The sequence below is a fragment of the Uloborus diversus genome, chromosome 5, assembly GCF_026930045.1.
Source record: "Uloborus diversus isolate 005 chromosome 5, Udiv.v.3.1, whole genome shotgun sequence".
Lineage (NCBI taxonomy): Eukaryota > Metazoa > Arthropoda > Arachnida > Araneae > Uloboridae > Uloborus > Uloborus diversus.
Window position 1 is genome coordinate 83,655,334 of NC_072735.1, and position 16,287 is coordinate 83,671,620.

Consider the following 16,287-nt stretch of genomic DNA (forward strand, 5'->3'; position numbering starts at 1 on the left):
TTTTTAAGCCCTTAACATGTTCATTATGCGCATGAAGTCCAGTAATCCTTAAATAAAACGAGTTTTTTTTAGCACTACTGACACTACGTAATTGGTCAAAATACCCGCAGACGGACAGCTGATGGGACCGTTGCCAAACCGTGAATAAGGTCCATAGTGTTGCCTTTCCTTTCTGTTTTGACACGTATTTTTTCCTTTTTACGAATGGCAACACTGAAATGTATACACTTTACTTCTGTAGCGGGGGAGGAATGTTTACGATTTTTAAGTGTATTTCTTGACTGATTTTAATATAGTTCGGTGTTTTAAGAAATCACATTTGAAAGGAAAAATGTTCGTTGTCCCTATGCTTCAAGTTTTGTATTCGAGTATGCTACGTCATAAAGTATGAAGAGATAACTTTCGATAAACGTCAACAGTTTCACGTGACCAATGGGTTCCAGAATCAGGTATTTCCCTGTCGAGAAAGTTGTATTTCAAGGAATAACATAGCATACTTGAAACTAAATTCGATCTATTCTGTGAAAATATAAGAATTTTTACTTGACACTTTTTGCATGCTAAATAAAAGATTAGCTCCATATGCTCGGATATCAATGTTTATAAATTTAAAAATCATGCTCAACTATTGTGACATTGTTTCGTCGTCTTCCTTATATTATCTTATTATATTTAAACGAATTTTTCGCTGTTAAGTTTTAATGTTCGGCCCAACAGAATTAGATTTGAGTCAGTTTGATAAATTCTTTTATGAGTGTCCAATAGATTTACTTATTAAATTTATATAAATCTTAAGTTTTCTGATCATAATTTATTTTTATTTGTTATGAACATGAACTATGTCTGGGCTTGACTTCCTGGAATCGCTTAACCTAACAGAACTACAACTTGCTTAGCCTTTATGAGCAAGATGCTATAATGCAGTGTTGTCAGATGGTCAAATCCAGATTTCCCCAATTCCCTCCCAACTTTTCCTCAAAAAGCGATGTTTTCTATCAAAATTCCCAAAATACAAAAATTATTTTTCCACTAATATTTTTATAAAATGAATCGACTTGCTCTGATATTTTTGTCTCTTGAAAAATTTTTTTTCCCCCAAATAGCCAAATTTTCTTATAAAATTCCCTAACTTTTTTTTCTTCCCATTTTCGCTTTTTTTTTTCACTTTATCTTTTTTACCTTCTTTACTATTAATAAAGCTGAAAGTCTCTCTCTCTGTCAGGATCTCTGACGCGCATAGCACCTAGACAGTTCGACTGATTTTCATGAAATTTGCAAAGAATCAGTTTGTAGCATGGAGGTGTGCACCTTTAAGCGATTTTTCAAAAATTAGATTTTGTTCTTTTTCTATTCCAATTTTAAGAACATTTTCTCGAGCAAAATTATCATAAGATGGACGACTAAACTACCAAGTTATCATAATGTGGAACCGTAACGTGGGCAAGCCAATTGGCGAGAAATTCATCATGCATTATTTGTAAATATACAGGGGAACCAAAATACCTTTTAATTTTATACTATGGGCAAAGCCGTGCGGGTGCCACTAGTCATAAATACAAGCGCCTGTGCCAGAGATAAGAAATAGCCATTTTTTTTCTACTCGCATTTACTACTCTGCTTCTTATGTGCATTTAAACTATGATTTTTGTATATATTTATCCAAGAACATTCTTCGTATACTTATTTTTTGCTTGTTTCACGTATCAACTAGTAACTCAAGCAAAACTATTAATGCAAATTCTGTAGCATAATATTCCACATAATACGAAATGCGAATTCCATAAAGTTGAGCAAAGCTAAACCAACGCTGTTTGAATGTAACTACTAGATGTCAAGACACAAATTTAACAAACACAATTTTTTTCCCCAGGTTTTCCCCAAGAAAAATTTTTTCCCCCAAAGAATTCCACTCAAAATCCATTTCCCCAAGATTTCCACAGAGAGCACCAGATTTCCCCAAAATGGGGAAATTTCCCCCAATCTGGCAACACTGCTATAATGAGTACAGACTAAGAAGTTGTCTCTCTTCTGTGCATTTTAAATTATTTATTTTTTCTCCAGAAAACACTCAAATAACTTCTCTTTTGATATATTGCCTGTTAATGACTCAAATGTACCGTTGCAGGTGGGCTCGTGGTTCATTTAAATGCAGATACACGAAACAAATTTCAAAAATTTAGTATATACGAAAATGATTTAATCAACAAGTTTTTTTTAGCTGATATGAAATTTCATTCAAATAATTGATATTATTTATCGTTCTCTTTTTCTTAGTAACTCAAACTGAATAACAATTTTATTTAGTTTGAGTATGTTATTTATCATGCATCAATTTGAGAGCATGGTTTAATGGCTTAGTGAGTTTTAAACATAAAAGTTATTACACTTATATATGTCTCCTGCATTTGATCTCTCACCGAAATTCATATAATAAGTATAAATTTAGTTTTGTTAAATTCTGAAAATTGTATAAATTTCGTATGTTTGTAAAACATTTAAAGTTTTATTTTTATTTTTTAGAGGGAGGGGGTGTCGGTGACACTACAAGTTACCCCATCCCCCCCTCAAATAAAAAATAAATAAAACTTGAAATGTTTTACATACTTGTGAAATTTATACAATTTTCAGAAACAACTCATTTTTTTCTTCTCTTTTTTTGTGGCATAAAAAAAGTTTGGAAGACAAATATAAACTGTGAATCTGTTTTATGGGTGGCACACATAGATCGAAAATATGATATTTTCGAAAATATCCGATATTTTGATATATATTGGATTATTTTGATATCTATCCAATATTTTCAATAAGCATGAACTAATGTCTTTAAAATAGTAAATGCATCCTCAAATTACTCTTTATTACATTATGTAGACTTAAAATTAAGGTTTCCTTCATTATTCCTATCTAATATTTAATTTTATTTTTTTGGCAATTTTAATACATTTAATTCAGCATTAGATGTTTTACTCATTTGTCTTCTGTTAGCTACTTTTACATAGTTATATGATTCAAAAATAAACAATATGCATTAGTCGGGTGCACAGTCATAAGACATTTTCTTTTTTTGTGACCAACGTTTAGTAATTAATTAGGTACCTTTTATATGAAATTAAATTGTTACATTACAAATGGTTTTATGAATGTAAAATAAAAAAATGTTTTATTAATTTGTTGTATTAATGATGTATTAATACATCATAAAAACATGGTACTTAACTTTTTGGTTATTTTTAATAATAAATGAACAATATTGCTATGATTAATATAATTTTTATATTGAAAATACCGTAGCTCGAAAAATAAATATCGAAAATATCAAAATATCATGATATTTTCAGAATAAATATTGGATATATAGTGCCGATATATATCATGATATATATCGGCGAACCCTGATGACACAATTTGAAATTTTTTATTGTCATAAACATTAAAACTTTCCTAGGTATATAAATTTTTTACAATTTACAGCTTTCTAACCAGGTGATTATTTGTGAATTAATTTATTGACCCATGTGACATCTGTGTTTGAAACTCCACTGCTTATAACACCAAAATACATGTCTGCATTTTTTTTGCTATTTTGCTCTTTAAAGTTTGCTTTTTTTCTGGCAAGTGACTATATGATAAACTTACTCGTTCGTCAAAAATATCTTTTATCAGTAACATGTTAAAAATATGTGCGCATTTCTTACATGTTTTGCGAGAAATGAAGGTCTAACTCTTTGCACCTTTTGTTGTTAAGCCAGATTAAACCCTGCTAATTTAACACAAGTGTAAAAAAATTTAGAAATTAAAGTGGCAACAATCGTGGACCAATGTCTACATCAGAGCAGTATTGATGCATTGGTTTAAAGAAAAATTCTAAACTGGTTTAACAATATGGGATTCACACTGTTTTTTGGCGATGCATCACCCCGCCCTCATAGGTTACTTGTGTATATTGAAAAAATTCAGTTAACAGCCGAATATGAAAATATTTTGAAAAAATGGCCAACTATGGAAACCTCTCTCCGGGGCTGGTACAGAAATAGTTTTTAGAGGGAGCACCAAAGAGTAAAAGCACCTCCCTTCTCTTCTTTTTTCATTCTCTTTTTACTTTGCTAACATTGTATGAAAAGCAGATTAGCTAAAAATAATCTGTCCAAGTCACATTGATATATTTCCTATGAATAGCAAAACAAAAAAAAAAAAGGAAGAAAAAAACATTTGACTATACAAAACTTCATTTTTTAAATTTCTTGATAAATTATTTATTCCTTATCAGCAATTCATTGAGAGGGTGAGGGATATTTTCACTCAGGTTGTTCAAAATGGTGTGATTGAAAGCTTGCAATGTTTTTTCTTTCAAATTCATTAGGCATTGCTGTTTTTTCTATTTAAAATTTTAGTAATTAAATAGTATTTTATTTGGTATTTAACATTTCTTTGTTAGTTAAATTTAATGAGTTAGTTTTTCTTTTATTCATTTTTATTAAAGGATTTAAAAAATAATCTCTTTGTTGTAAAAAGTCTATGATTTTGATTGTAATTTTAACTGTATTATATATTTTTCTTTTCATACAAATTTTACACCCTATTTAAGTGATCTAAAGTTTTAATAGATTTGTTAATAATAGTGTCTCAAACTTGTTTATTCATTTTTTTTCTTCAGAGAAAATCCTTGCCATGTGTTTGAATGTTTTTGTGAAGTAGTTATTCCAAATGAAAATGAAAAGAGTAAGTGATTTCAAATTACAATTTATTTTAATTCTCATTCCATCTACATACTATTTCATTGTTGAAATTTCAATTTCTATTTTGTATTACAGAAGCTTGGATAATTCAAAAATACCCAGAAGATTTCAATGATCAGGTATCATATTTATTTCATAATTTTATTTGAAGATGAATGAAATTAACATTATAACACTGGTGACTGGTGAGCAGTATTTTTTTCCCTTGTAAAGTACCAATCCTTTTTACTTCCTTTTACAAAAAAGAAAGTATTGTATTCGCGAAAAAATTTTCACTCAAAAATCAACCTTAATTTTCATTTTACTCACCCCTGAATGAATATTGAGTTTTTTTTTCAACTCGACCACTCGTGGATAAATGCCTAAGAACATATAGACACGCGAAATATCCATAATGATGATTCTTGAGTTAATTACAACGAGTTTTCTCGTGACGTTCGTATTTATGTGCGGATGATGTATGTCGCATAACTCAAGAACGGTACGTCGTAGAAAGTTGAAATTTGGTACGTAGACTCCAAGTGGGATCTAGTTGTGCACCTCCCCTTTTGGTTGCATTCAAGTGTTTCTAAAGGGGTATTTTGCCCCTTTTTTGGGGGAAATCATTGTTAGTTTTGATGTAAACTCAAGAGGTGTTACAATTTGGCGGACACTTGGCAATATATCGCCAATCTTTTGGTTGCCAAGTTGGCGACAAATTTAGTAATTTTTTTTTGAAATTTGGTTTAAATTTGGCCGCTGTTGGTGATATTTAGAGAGTAAACTATTGAATCACATTAAAATTGCCAGTAATGGGGAAATGACATTATATTGGAGTAAAAGGAAGTCATGTGATGCACACATCAGCTCGTTATTTAATGATTTGTAAATCCAACTTTGGTACTGTAAATGCTTTATGTGTTCAATTTTTTTTTTAGGTGGTAGGTTTCTTCATTTAAGTAAAAACCATATCCCCCACATATTTTACCTAATAGAAAGTCATTGTCTGAACACTTATCAATACTTTGTTCCTACTAGTTCAAAATTTTAATAAAAGGAAAAAATTAAATTATATGGACAAGTAAAAATTAGTAAGTTCAGGATTTGGGGTTATTTGCATTTTTTGGGTTATTTATACACTTGAAAGTCCACTCGCTGTGTGGCAAGCAAATCAAAAATGGAAATTGAAAAACAAGGGGACACTTTTTCCGTATTTTTTTTTAATATCAGATTTTTTTTGTGGGATTGAAAGTGAAGTTGAGGCAGTACAGTTAAAATAATTAAATAGATCTAAATACATCTTTAGAACTTGTAATATAACTTGCATTTAAGTTAGTTCCATTTATTTTAGTCACACCACATCCTTGAATTTTGACTAAAAAAGATTTTTTCTTTAAAAGTTCTATCTTGCTATTCAAATTAACACTCATAACAGTATAATATAAAATGCAAATATTACACTTTTCAAGTTTTAGAGTTCTCAAAATTTGATCAGAATGAATTTACATCTGTAGGAAATTTCTTTGCAGTGTAACATACATTAACATGAAGTTATTGCATGTTATAATTAATTGTTTTTTGAGTTATCAGCAGATAATTCCTGATTATCTGCTGAATTGGGTGGCAGTGGTATTTTGGTAGGATAAGGGAATTTGCGCATAATCTGCAAATTAAGTAAAAATAATACTAATGTATGCAATAATTTTTGAAAGATCAATAACACTCTCATACATTTAAATTTAGTTTGTGCACAGTTACCAATAAATGTCTGTAATAGCTAAAAAAGGATCGCTCATTATTGCAAATGAATTGCAATGTTCATTTAAAGCAATAAATAGATTAGATTTAAAAACCAAGTTTTACCAAGTCAGATTTCGGGGACCATGGAAGGCTTAACGTCATTCGAAGGGAGGGGTAAGATAGAAATAGGAATATCTAGAAATAGATTTTGTACTGATTAAGTTAAAATGTCTGCATTTATCTACAATCAGTTAATCATCACTGATTTTGTTTTTTAATTTGTGAAAGTCAGTAGATAAGCCACCGGTGGATAATAGGGAGTTTACTGCAATTGATTTTAAATTATGTGACTCTTCGTTTTGTTTGGCCAACTCAAAACCAAGAATGTTCTGAAAATGTTTTGAAGTAAACTTATGCTTCTGGTTTTTGCAACTCAATCAAAAAATTACGTAACTTACATGATTCTTAATTTTATTATTGTTCAAATGTCTGTGCAATAAATGATTTTAATTTTTAGGAAATCTTAAAATCGCTACCTGAATTTTCTTGTCCTTGTGAATTTACTAAGTAAGTAATGCATGTTCTGTTAAAAGTTTTTTTTTTTTTTTTTTAACAAAGTTGTCACTGATATTTATGTATTTGTTAACCCGTTCGGGACGGCAGTTCACAGAAGATAGCTCTCCCTTAGGACGGCAGCTGTTACACGCGGACTGTGCGCACTGGCCGGGGCAATTTCTCCCACTAAGCCTAATACGTAATTTCGGAAAGTATGCATATATAATAATGAATAAAATGTATACTTTAAGCAGAACTGAAACCATTTTTTAATATATGATAAAATATATCAAAATTTCAATCATAGCAAAAAATTGGATGAAAATAATTAATATTTAACAATAAAAATGCAAAATATATTGTGTTTTACAATAACTAAAAGTACCAAAATTAAACAATATATTTTCTACAAAACAGGGAAAATATTTGCGCTTAATATTATGAAATACTTGAAGAATATTGTAACAATTAATATTTTAAAACTGCATGAAAAATTTCAAAGCACAGATAAATGCGCATTAAGCATCTTACACTCATACGTAGTGTTACGTCTTTTATTCTGCTTTTAGCAAATTACTCATCTCCAAGTTCTTTGCCTTCTTTTTCAGCGCATCATTTTCGAAAGTAACTACTGTATGAAGAACTCCAACAAAAATAATTTATAGTTGTTTCATTGTGACCCAAAAGATCCATAGATGGATCAGTCATAAATAAAGATATTTCCTCTTCTAAAGATAAAATGTGTTCACCATGGCTACCAAATGAACATAAAAGTAAAACCCCTTGCTAAGAATATCTCCCCTCCAATCCCATTATATATGGAACCGAAACTGGAAAGAGCCACTTCAAAATGAGTATACGTTTCCCTTCTCACTTGGGAGCACATGTTTATATTTTCTTTCATGAAATCCAATAAATCACAGACACTTGACAGACCCCATTCTGACGTCAGAGAGAGAAATACTAATGCAGGAGAGTAGTCATTTGAACGGAACATGGATAACATGGATAAGTAAAGCCATCTAATAGTAAACATTTTGTTCCAAATCGAAAACGCAAAAAAGTGTCATTAGGCCGGCTGCGTACTACTTACCGCAACGCACCGCACGGATGCGTCTTTCGTCTCTGAAGAACCACCTAGCGCTGATGCAAAGACACGTCGTTCGTCCCGAACAGGTTAAAAGTATTGAATTATGTGATATTTTTCTTTTAATCCTTTAAAATCAACTGTATTTTGATTCCCTGGCAAAGTTTTGTTTATTTGCATATTGTGACATCTTTATTTGTTTTTGGTCGACAAGCATTTCAAATTCTTAAGCAATAATATTTAAAGTCACGAAAGGAATATTTATTTGAATGTATATTTGTTCAATTTAACACTAGAATTATGGAAGGAGTCATTTTGATCCCAAGCAAACTTTTTTTGCTAACTGCTCTTCTATATTTTTACTGAATTCTTAAACTTTTCTTGACTTTTCCTAAAGCATTGTGCTGTGTGATACTATATAGATTTAAAGAAAAAAATAATTTTTTTTTGAGCCCCAATCAGAAGGTTATACCTATAGTTACGAAAGGTGTCATTTTGACCCCTTTGAGGAAACGGAAATGCAAATGCATTTCATTGCAGTATATTTTTGTTCTGTAAGTTATATTTGTTTTTGCCAACTAAGCAACAAACAAAAAATAATAAAAGGGTGTCTGCATAACATCACACCTGCCTGTCACGTGATTTGTAATACTGGAAATATACTTTCTAAAGGAAAGAGAACAGTGAAAAGATATTAGGCATAGATGAATGATTGTAGGTTCTGCTAGATCATTTGTTTTTTTATTCATTTTTGATAAAATAGTTTGTTTTATTTACGTGACTGTTTGTTTTTGTTAAAGCATATTTTTTTCTCGTAAAAGAGGGCTAAGGCAAGACGAAATGCTGCAAGAACTAGACACTCTAGATCAAATGGGAAGGAATTACTCCCTGAAATTCCTCACAACTCTGGCCAGTGTATTATATATCTTCCACAATATTTTGGACTGGAGCAGCTATAAATGCCTGAATTTTGTTCAGGACATGTACAAAAGAAAGTATCAGCGGAAGGGATTTTTTAATTACGTTTCGTAGAAGGAGAACTCAGAGAGAAACACATACCAAGTATAAACCAACCTTTTCTAACTTGTAAGTAAATTTATGTGAGTGCAAGATTCAGTGGAGTAAAAAAAAAGAATGAAATGTCAAACAAAAGAATTAAGGGGAAAAAAAAACTTAACTTTGTGCCACTGTAAGATATCTGTATGTCGATTTTGTGCATAGAAAATTAAAAAGATTAGCTCGTGCAAAAAATGCTGCACAGACGAATAACCTTGTAAGTACAATTATTTGTTAATTTAACTTTTAGTAAAAAAACCCATTCATCTACTTAAATATTTGGGTTCAAAACTGTTTTCTGCAAAATTTGATAAGTTATTGTAGATTTCTAAAGTGTTCTCAATGAAACCGAAACAACGCTAGATATTTCAATCTCGCTTCAAAAAATATTTTTCACTATTTCATTATGTAGATTTGAAATTTCTCTATCCTCAAAAAATAGTAATTATTATAAATTAGTTTATTTTTTTAATTTCATTGTTAAAAATATATGACATTATGTATTAAATTATGCCGATTTCTCCCCCCCCCTCCCCCTGTATTTCTAGGTATGACAAAAACTGCCGTAATTCTAGTGTTAAAAATCAAAAGGGTTTTGATAATCCAATGAAAGTTTATGGTGACAACAAGATCAGGAAAATTAAACTACAAAAAGTTATGTATTTTTAAAAAACTGATGCAGGAATTGTAAATTTTTGAAAACCTATAGTGCCATTATCTTTGTAGTTAGTTGATTTAAATAGTAACTGCAAAAATAGTTTTGCTAGTTATAAAACTGTCCTTCAAAACTTTGCTCATCTTTATAAGACAAAAAGGGAAGGAGAGCAAAAATATTTTTTCTGTAATCTTTTTTGAAACAAAAGTTTTACTTTTACCTTTGTCCTACTAAATTCAGTAAATAATTTTATTGGAGAGGTTGATTTGTCGCACGCAACATCACAAAAGTTTTTTGGTTTTGCCTATTGAAAACATAATTACCACAAAAGTTTTTCAATTTGCCTATTGAAAACATAGTCATCACAAAATTCATTTTTATGTTCAACTTCAACTCCATGTTGCGTAAGGATATCAATTACATAATTTTCCTCTATTCATCAGTATGTTTTGTTTTTTTCATTCTTTTTTAAAAAATTTTTTCTTTTTTTTTGAGCAATCAAGAAGATGGCTTATTGATCTCACTTTGACCTCAGAGGGCATAAGAAGTAAATTACATGACTGAAAATTAAATAATTTAAAAAAATTATATGACTCTTTTCAATTTAGTTGAATATGCACAAATAAGCACACAAGCTTGATAATATCTTGGAAATTTAGTCGTATTTATTTATTTATTTATTTATTTATTTATTTTTTTGAAATTCTGTTAAGATCTTTTAGGATTTGAAAAGAAAATTAACTTTTTCAAACTTTTATCACAAGGAAAATTCGTTATTAATTCCATTCCATTCTATGAAACTTACATTTGTAATACAGGGAAAGCCTGTTACAACTAGATACCAATACAACAAAATATCTGTTTCAACAAGATAAATTTTCAGCTCTGATTTCCATTGTGTTGCTTGAATTCCATAACAACAAAGATAACTTGTGGTCCCTTGAAATTTGTTGTAACAGGATTTCACTGTATGTTTTCACCACAAAACCATCCAAGAATTAGATGGTTTGGCAATTTTTTTTTCTCACAAAAAGTGCGAAATTCTAATCTATTGACGCATTTTCATTTTTTTTTTGTGGTTACTTTTTGATTGAAATCACATGCTTAGAACAAAAGTAATATTTCATTCAAAAATCATTTATTATCTTACTGCAAAAAATATACAAAGTGTTTGATATGAGAATGAATAAGAAATCTGAAAAGTTTATCTGAAATGTGTGCAAAATTATAACTTTTTGATAATTCTTGATAGTGAGACCTTTAATTTGTTAGAAACTAATTCATGATATTATTTTTATTGAAGCAATGAACGCATGTTGCAATGGAACTTCAGGATTAATGACTCTTCTATGAAGAACTTCAAGAGTCATTGAGCCTAAAATTGGACAAAAATTCAAAAGTTGTTTTGATTCTTTGGTTGAATCCTAAGTGTATGTGAATGAACATAAACTTAGATAAAACAACCAGAAGTTGACATTGCAGTAGCTGTTGGCATTTATAAAGGAAAATTAACTAGAGAAATACAAGCGGCAAAGCAGCAAAATTAATCTGTCCATGAGATCACTAGTGATGGCAATGGGAACTTTCATGACACCAATGTCATTTTGATTGTCCAATGATAGCCAGTGCATGTTTTCCAATCATTTGATGTAGTTTCCTTATGATGTATGCTAAGAATAAACTGAAAGATCATCTGTTGTTATGTCAAAGCTACCCCTGAAATGTTTTAAATTTTGTTATTTAGTTTCTGAAACATTGAAACTGAAATAGAAGTAACGAGCACATTAAAACAACAATGAAATCAGACAGAACTACTTGCAGTTGTGATAAAATGCATTAAGTAATTGATTAGAAGCAACACTACGGAAAATAATGTTACCTAGTCTACCATTTTTGTTACAAGCAAGGTCCTCCAATCTCTGTGGTACTGTATATTTTTTCTTTCAAAAATATTTTTGTTTTGCAAAAATAGCTGTACCAAATTGGTTTACACCCAGTTTTGCAGACATTTAAGATACTCCTCCCCCCCCTAAATATATCAAAAAGTATGATTGAAACTGGAAAACAGTGAGGGGGGGGCGGTTGTGTCAGTGAATTTATATAATATGAGGAAAAGGAAAAAACATTTTTTTTTACCTTCATTAATAAGAATTCTTCAGTTTTTCACAATTTTGCTACATTTACAATTGTTATTAGTAATAAATTGAAACAATAGTAGTAATGATCGTTTTGCTCTTTTCAACAGTATTGCCTTGAAAAGCTAAAGTGTTTTTAAATTACTAAATAGTTATTGAATTGATAATAATTTCTGGTTTGAAAAGTACTGGATATTTGCAATCGCATTTTCTGAAAATGGCTCTCTTTTCAGTTCTGCTATTCAACATTTTTCATTTGTTTTGACCAATTTGGATAGCAAATGGACCTTTGGATATTGTCGTCATACTCCAAATGCTCCTACATTATTGGTTTTAATCAGGTAAATTAAAATAAATTATTCTCTCTCTGTTTTTAAACATATATTTTGTCTAAACAGTTTTGCACAGTCAAGTTTTAAAAATGTCTTCTTCTAGTTATCTGCCATGGCATGAAACATTTTACAAAATTTTGAATCAAATATCAGATCTTACAAATGACAAAGAAGTAAGTTTCTTTAATGAATTATAAATAGTACCATTGTTATAAATACTGTTTGAGATTCTATTATTTACTTAATTGGTTGTTTGGCATTATCAGAGTTGTTTGCATTTATATTCTAGTGGCATTATGGATTCTAATCAAAAATGGATGCAGTACTGCTATTGGATGGCTAATGGGCAATTCAAATTATTCAAACTAATTGTATCTTTATTTCAGTTTCAAACTTTTATTTGAAGTGAAGCTTATTGCACTGTTTTGGGCAGTTCTCAAAAGGTGGGAACAAAAAAGTTAACTTTGAGCAATTTCAAAAATTTTCGAATTTGATATCAATTTTTCTTTTATTCTATAGTATGCATACCTAGAACACAAAATATGAACATGAAAAGACAGCAGGTATTTGTAAAAATTGTTAATTAGCAAATTAAATCAGCAATCTGTAGGTAACAGATTTTGGACATTGTTGTCATGTAGGTAACGGATTTTGGACATCATCATAATGTAAGTTTCACCGTTTTTGACAACTGTTAATCTGATTTTTAACTTTTCCAATGAAAATTTTATTTACTACTTTTTGAATTTTGCAATTTAATGATGAAGAGGATATTAATGAAGTACTTGAATGGCTATACATACTGCTCTTTACACATAATAAAGTTTTGGAGTGATTTTGAAGAAGTTGATGAAAGGTAGAAAAAAGCTTCATGGAAATAATTATACAAACTTGTAGTTTGATTTATTGGGACAAATAAGGAATAAAAATAGAAACAAATAAATACGACATATATATTTTTAAAGGAAAAATAAACAAAATATGCTTTAAGAAAGAATGTAAAAAATGACATCAGTTTTAATGACGAATATTTTTTCTAATGTCATAAGAATTAAAACGATGTCTGAAAAAATTATTGAAAAAAGAAATTCGTATTTCTATTTCGAGATCGTTAAATTATGTTTAAAAGAAAGAGAAAAAAAAATTCTAAAATAATAAAAGCGGCGGGAAAAAAAATTGCTAGCGCAGGTGATAACGTCGCCAAAACTGGTGCAGCTGACGATTAACTACATTTGTTAAACTGGAATCCCCCTCTGGTAACCTTGAGCGTATCGTATACTGTGTTGTCGCCAATGTCGCCAGCGGAAGTTTGCTTGGCGATGTTAGCGCAAAATGGCTTTCGTTCGATCATAGAAAGCCATGTTACTACTGTAATTTATGCATTGTTCAATGTGTAACGTATTAATTATGCAAAATACCAATCGATTAAAGAAGATAACATTATAATAACCTTTATTATTGAGGTTAGAAGACAGTGGATCATCAAAAATTATGAATAAACGGACAGAATTATCGGCATCAAGATCGCACGCCATTTGGACATCTCACATGTATGTTTAAGAAAAATCATTTTTCTTCTAAGATACTGCATAAAAGCTTATGAAAACACTTTTAAACAATTAAAAATTGATTCTGAGGATCGATAAATGCCTTTAAAACGAAAACATCATATACTTAGTACTCAAATAATAGCATTTTAAAGATCGCAACTTTTGGACATACATCAAATTTCAAAGTTACGTTTTTTTAAAATCGTTTACAAAGTAAATAATCTATCTTTATTTTTGTTATCTGTGTAAAATATTAACAAAAAGTTATTCAGTGTAAGATTCATACCTTTAATTTTTTTTTGAAACGTATGGAAATAATTAAAAAAAATTTTTTTTTAATGGTACATTTGCTCAGTTAACGTTTTGGTATGTCCAAAATTGTGCCTTTTAGCAAAGAAAATATTTTTTTAAGGGCATTTGAAGAGCTTTTTTTCCATAATTTATGTCAATTCTTGTCTCTATACAGCATTATAATTTACCTCAAAAATTTTAGAGTTAATTAAAATGAAAGTTATTTGGTGTTGAAGCTTCAAAGTTGAAGTCTGTGTTTGTTCCCACCTTTTGAGAACTGCCCTTTTAAAAATCTCTTAACACAGTTTTAAACAACCAATTGATCTTTTCGGTGCAATTTTGAAATTTAAAGTAGACTGAACTGATTCAAAAGTAAACTAGCTAGCAATTTCAAAACAGTTCATTTGCTCAGATGTTTATACATGTGAGTTTTCTGTTTGTTAGCAAATGAGCTTGCTAAACTAAATTGCATTATTTTTTCATATCAAGCACAAAGGAAAACACAGCAAGATTCAAAGTCAAATCAGGTTCTCCGTGAGGTGTGTTCTGAGATATGTTTTAGAATTCAAACTCATTGCAATACATTTTTCGGGGCCCTTTACAGATAAACAAAACTATGTTAATTGTTATTAATGTGCCTTTTTGGATCATGTTTCTAGCCCCTTTCAATTGAACAGTGCATCATGGTATATCTGCAACTGACTAGCATCATAAGAACACACTGGATTGAATAGAGACAGATCCATTCTTTGCGGTTCCTATCTGTAGATCTGTTGTTTTTTATCTAGAGTGCAGTAGGGGGGGGGGGGGGTACATTCAGTAACAAAGTTTACAGAAGTGAAGCATATGTTCAAAATAATGTTGGTTTTAATGCTCTTGGCATTTGTTGTCCTGAAAATGTCCTAAAATTTAATCAAGTTTCCTCTTTTTTTTTTCTTTCTTTTTCTTTTGAATCTTCACTCTGCCACCTGTTACTGTTTGCAGTGGAAACAAATCGTGAAACATGCTTACGTAGAGATGGCAGGAGGCCAGATTGAGTTGATTATTTGAGGAAATTTTTGTGTTATATAATGTATAATTTTTTAAATTCATCAATTGACAATATATACCCAATTTACAAATTGATATGATTTGATTTTTCAGTCTGGTTTATTGCCAAAATTTCTGGAATCATTGCATAATTCCTCTGTTCCTGATCCTGGACTCAATTTGCATGTGTCATATGACCAAAAAGTATGCCTTCTATTTGAAAAATGAAACTTTTTTTGTAAATTTGGGAGAAAAAAAAATCTTGTTCATTCATATGTAATTTATGTTTCTAGGAGTTTATCGTTTACTGCCCAAATCATTTAAAACTACCAAGCATACCTGAAAATGTAAGTTTGTATTTTGTTGTCTTTGAATTAGATAAAAAAAATTTCATGCACATTTTTGTTTTAATTTTTTTCTGGTTAAATCATCATACTTTTAAATATAGTAATTCATGGCAATTTTTGTCCACAATTTCTCTATTTATACTCATATTTTAACATAAAACTACTTAACATTATTTAGTAACATGTTTCGATGTTATGCTGTCACTCAGGGCACATTTGAACCATATGAGAAGAAGTTGTTTCACAGGACTTCCATCCGAAAATGTGCAAAGACAGTTTCGTCCTGCACTGTCATTTGCCATCTTATCCTCACTCCTTTGGTCTATATTTTGTTCATCATTCCTCTAGCTTATCTTGAATTACTTAGTTCTTTACAGGTAAACATACATGGTTCTTTTCACTGTGGATTGTGCTTTGAGAATACAGTAAAATCCCATTACAACGTATATCAATACAACGAAATACCCATAACAAAGAACAAAACCTTCAATCCTATTTTAAAACCCATTAGGATAATATATAAAAATTCTCGTCTTAACAAAATGATTTTTTCAAAAATTCATTACAACGAAATGTTTCTCTCAACATCAATTTAAATATTTTTAGTTATCGCTGTTTTTGGAAATTGAAAAAAAGACTTTCACAAGTTGTAACATGAAAACTCAGTTTGTACTTTCAAAACAGAGCTATTCAAAGTAGCAATATTCAAGGTGGAAATCCACTCATGCTGAAACATAAGCTGATGTGAGACACCAAAAGCCAGTGTCTAGCCATGCACAGTTGATTTCTATGTGC

The 16,287-nt window shown here is 30.1% G+C and overlaps 1 protein-coding gene across 1 annotated transcript in view; it reads left to right on the forward strand.

The window, feature by feature from the left end:
* The first annotated feature begins 432 nt into the window (after nucleotides 1-432).
* Nucleotides 433-16,287, forward strand: part of LOC129222527 (DENN domain-containing protein 1B-like) — a 50,461-nt gene continuing 34,606 nt past the window's right edge. Inside the window, 8 exon segments of the mRNA XM_054857038.1 lie at nucleotides 433-449; nucleotides 4,655-4,719; nucleotides 4,812-4,855; nucleotides 6,973-7,022; nucleotides 12,177-12,284; nucleotides 12,379-12,448; nucleotides 15,260-15,349; nucleotides 15,439-15,492. Coding sequence (XP_054713013.1) covers nucleotides 433-449; nucleotides 4,655-4,719; nucleotides 4,812-4,855; nucleotides 6,973-7,022; nucleotides 12,177-12,284; nucleotides 12,379-12,448; nucleotides 15,260-15,349; nucleotides 15,439-15,492 — 498 coding nt within the window.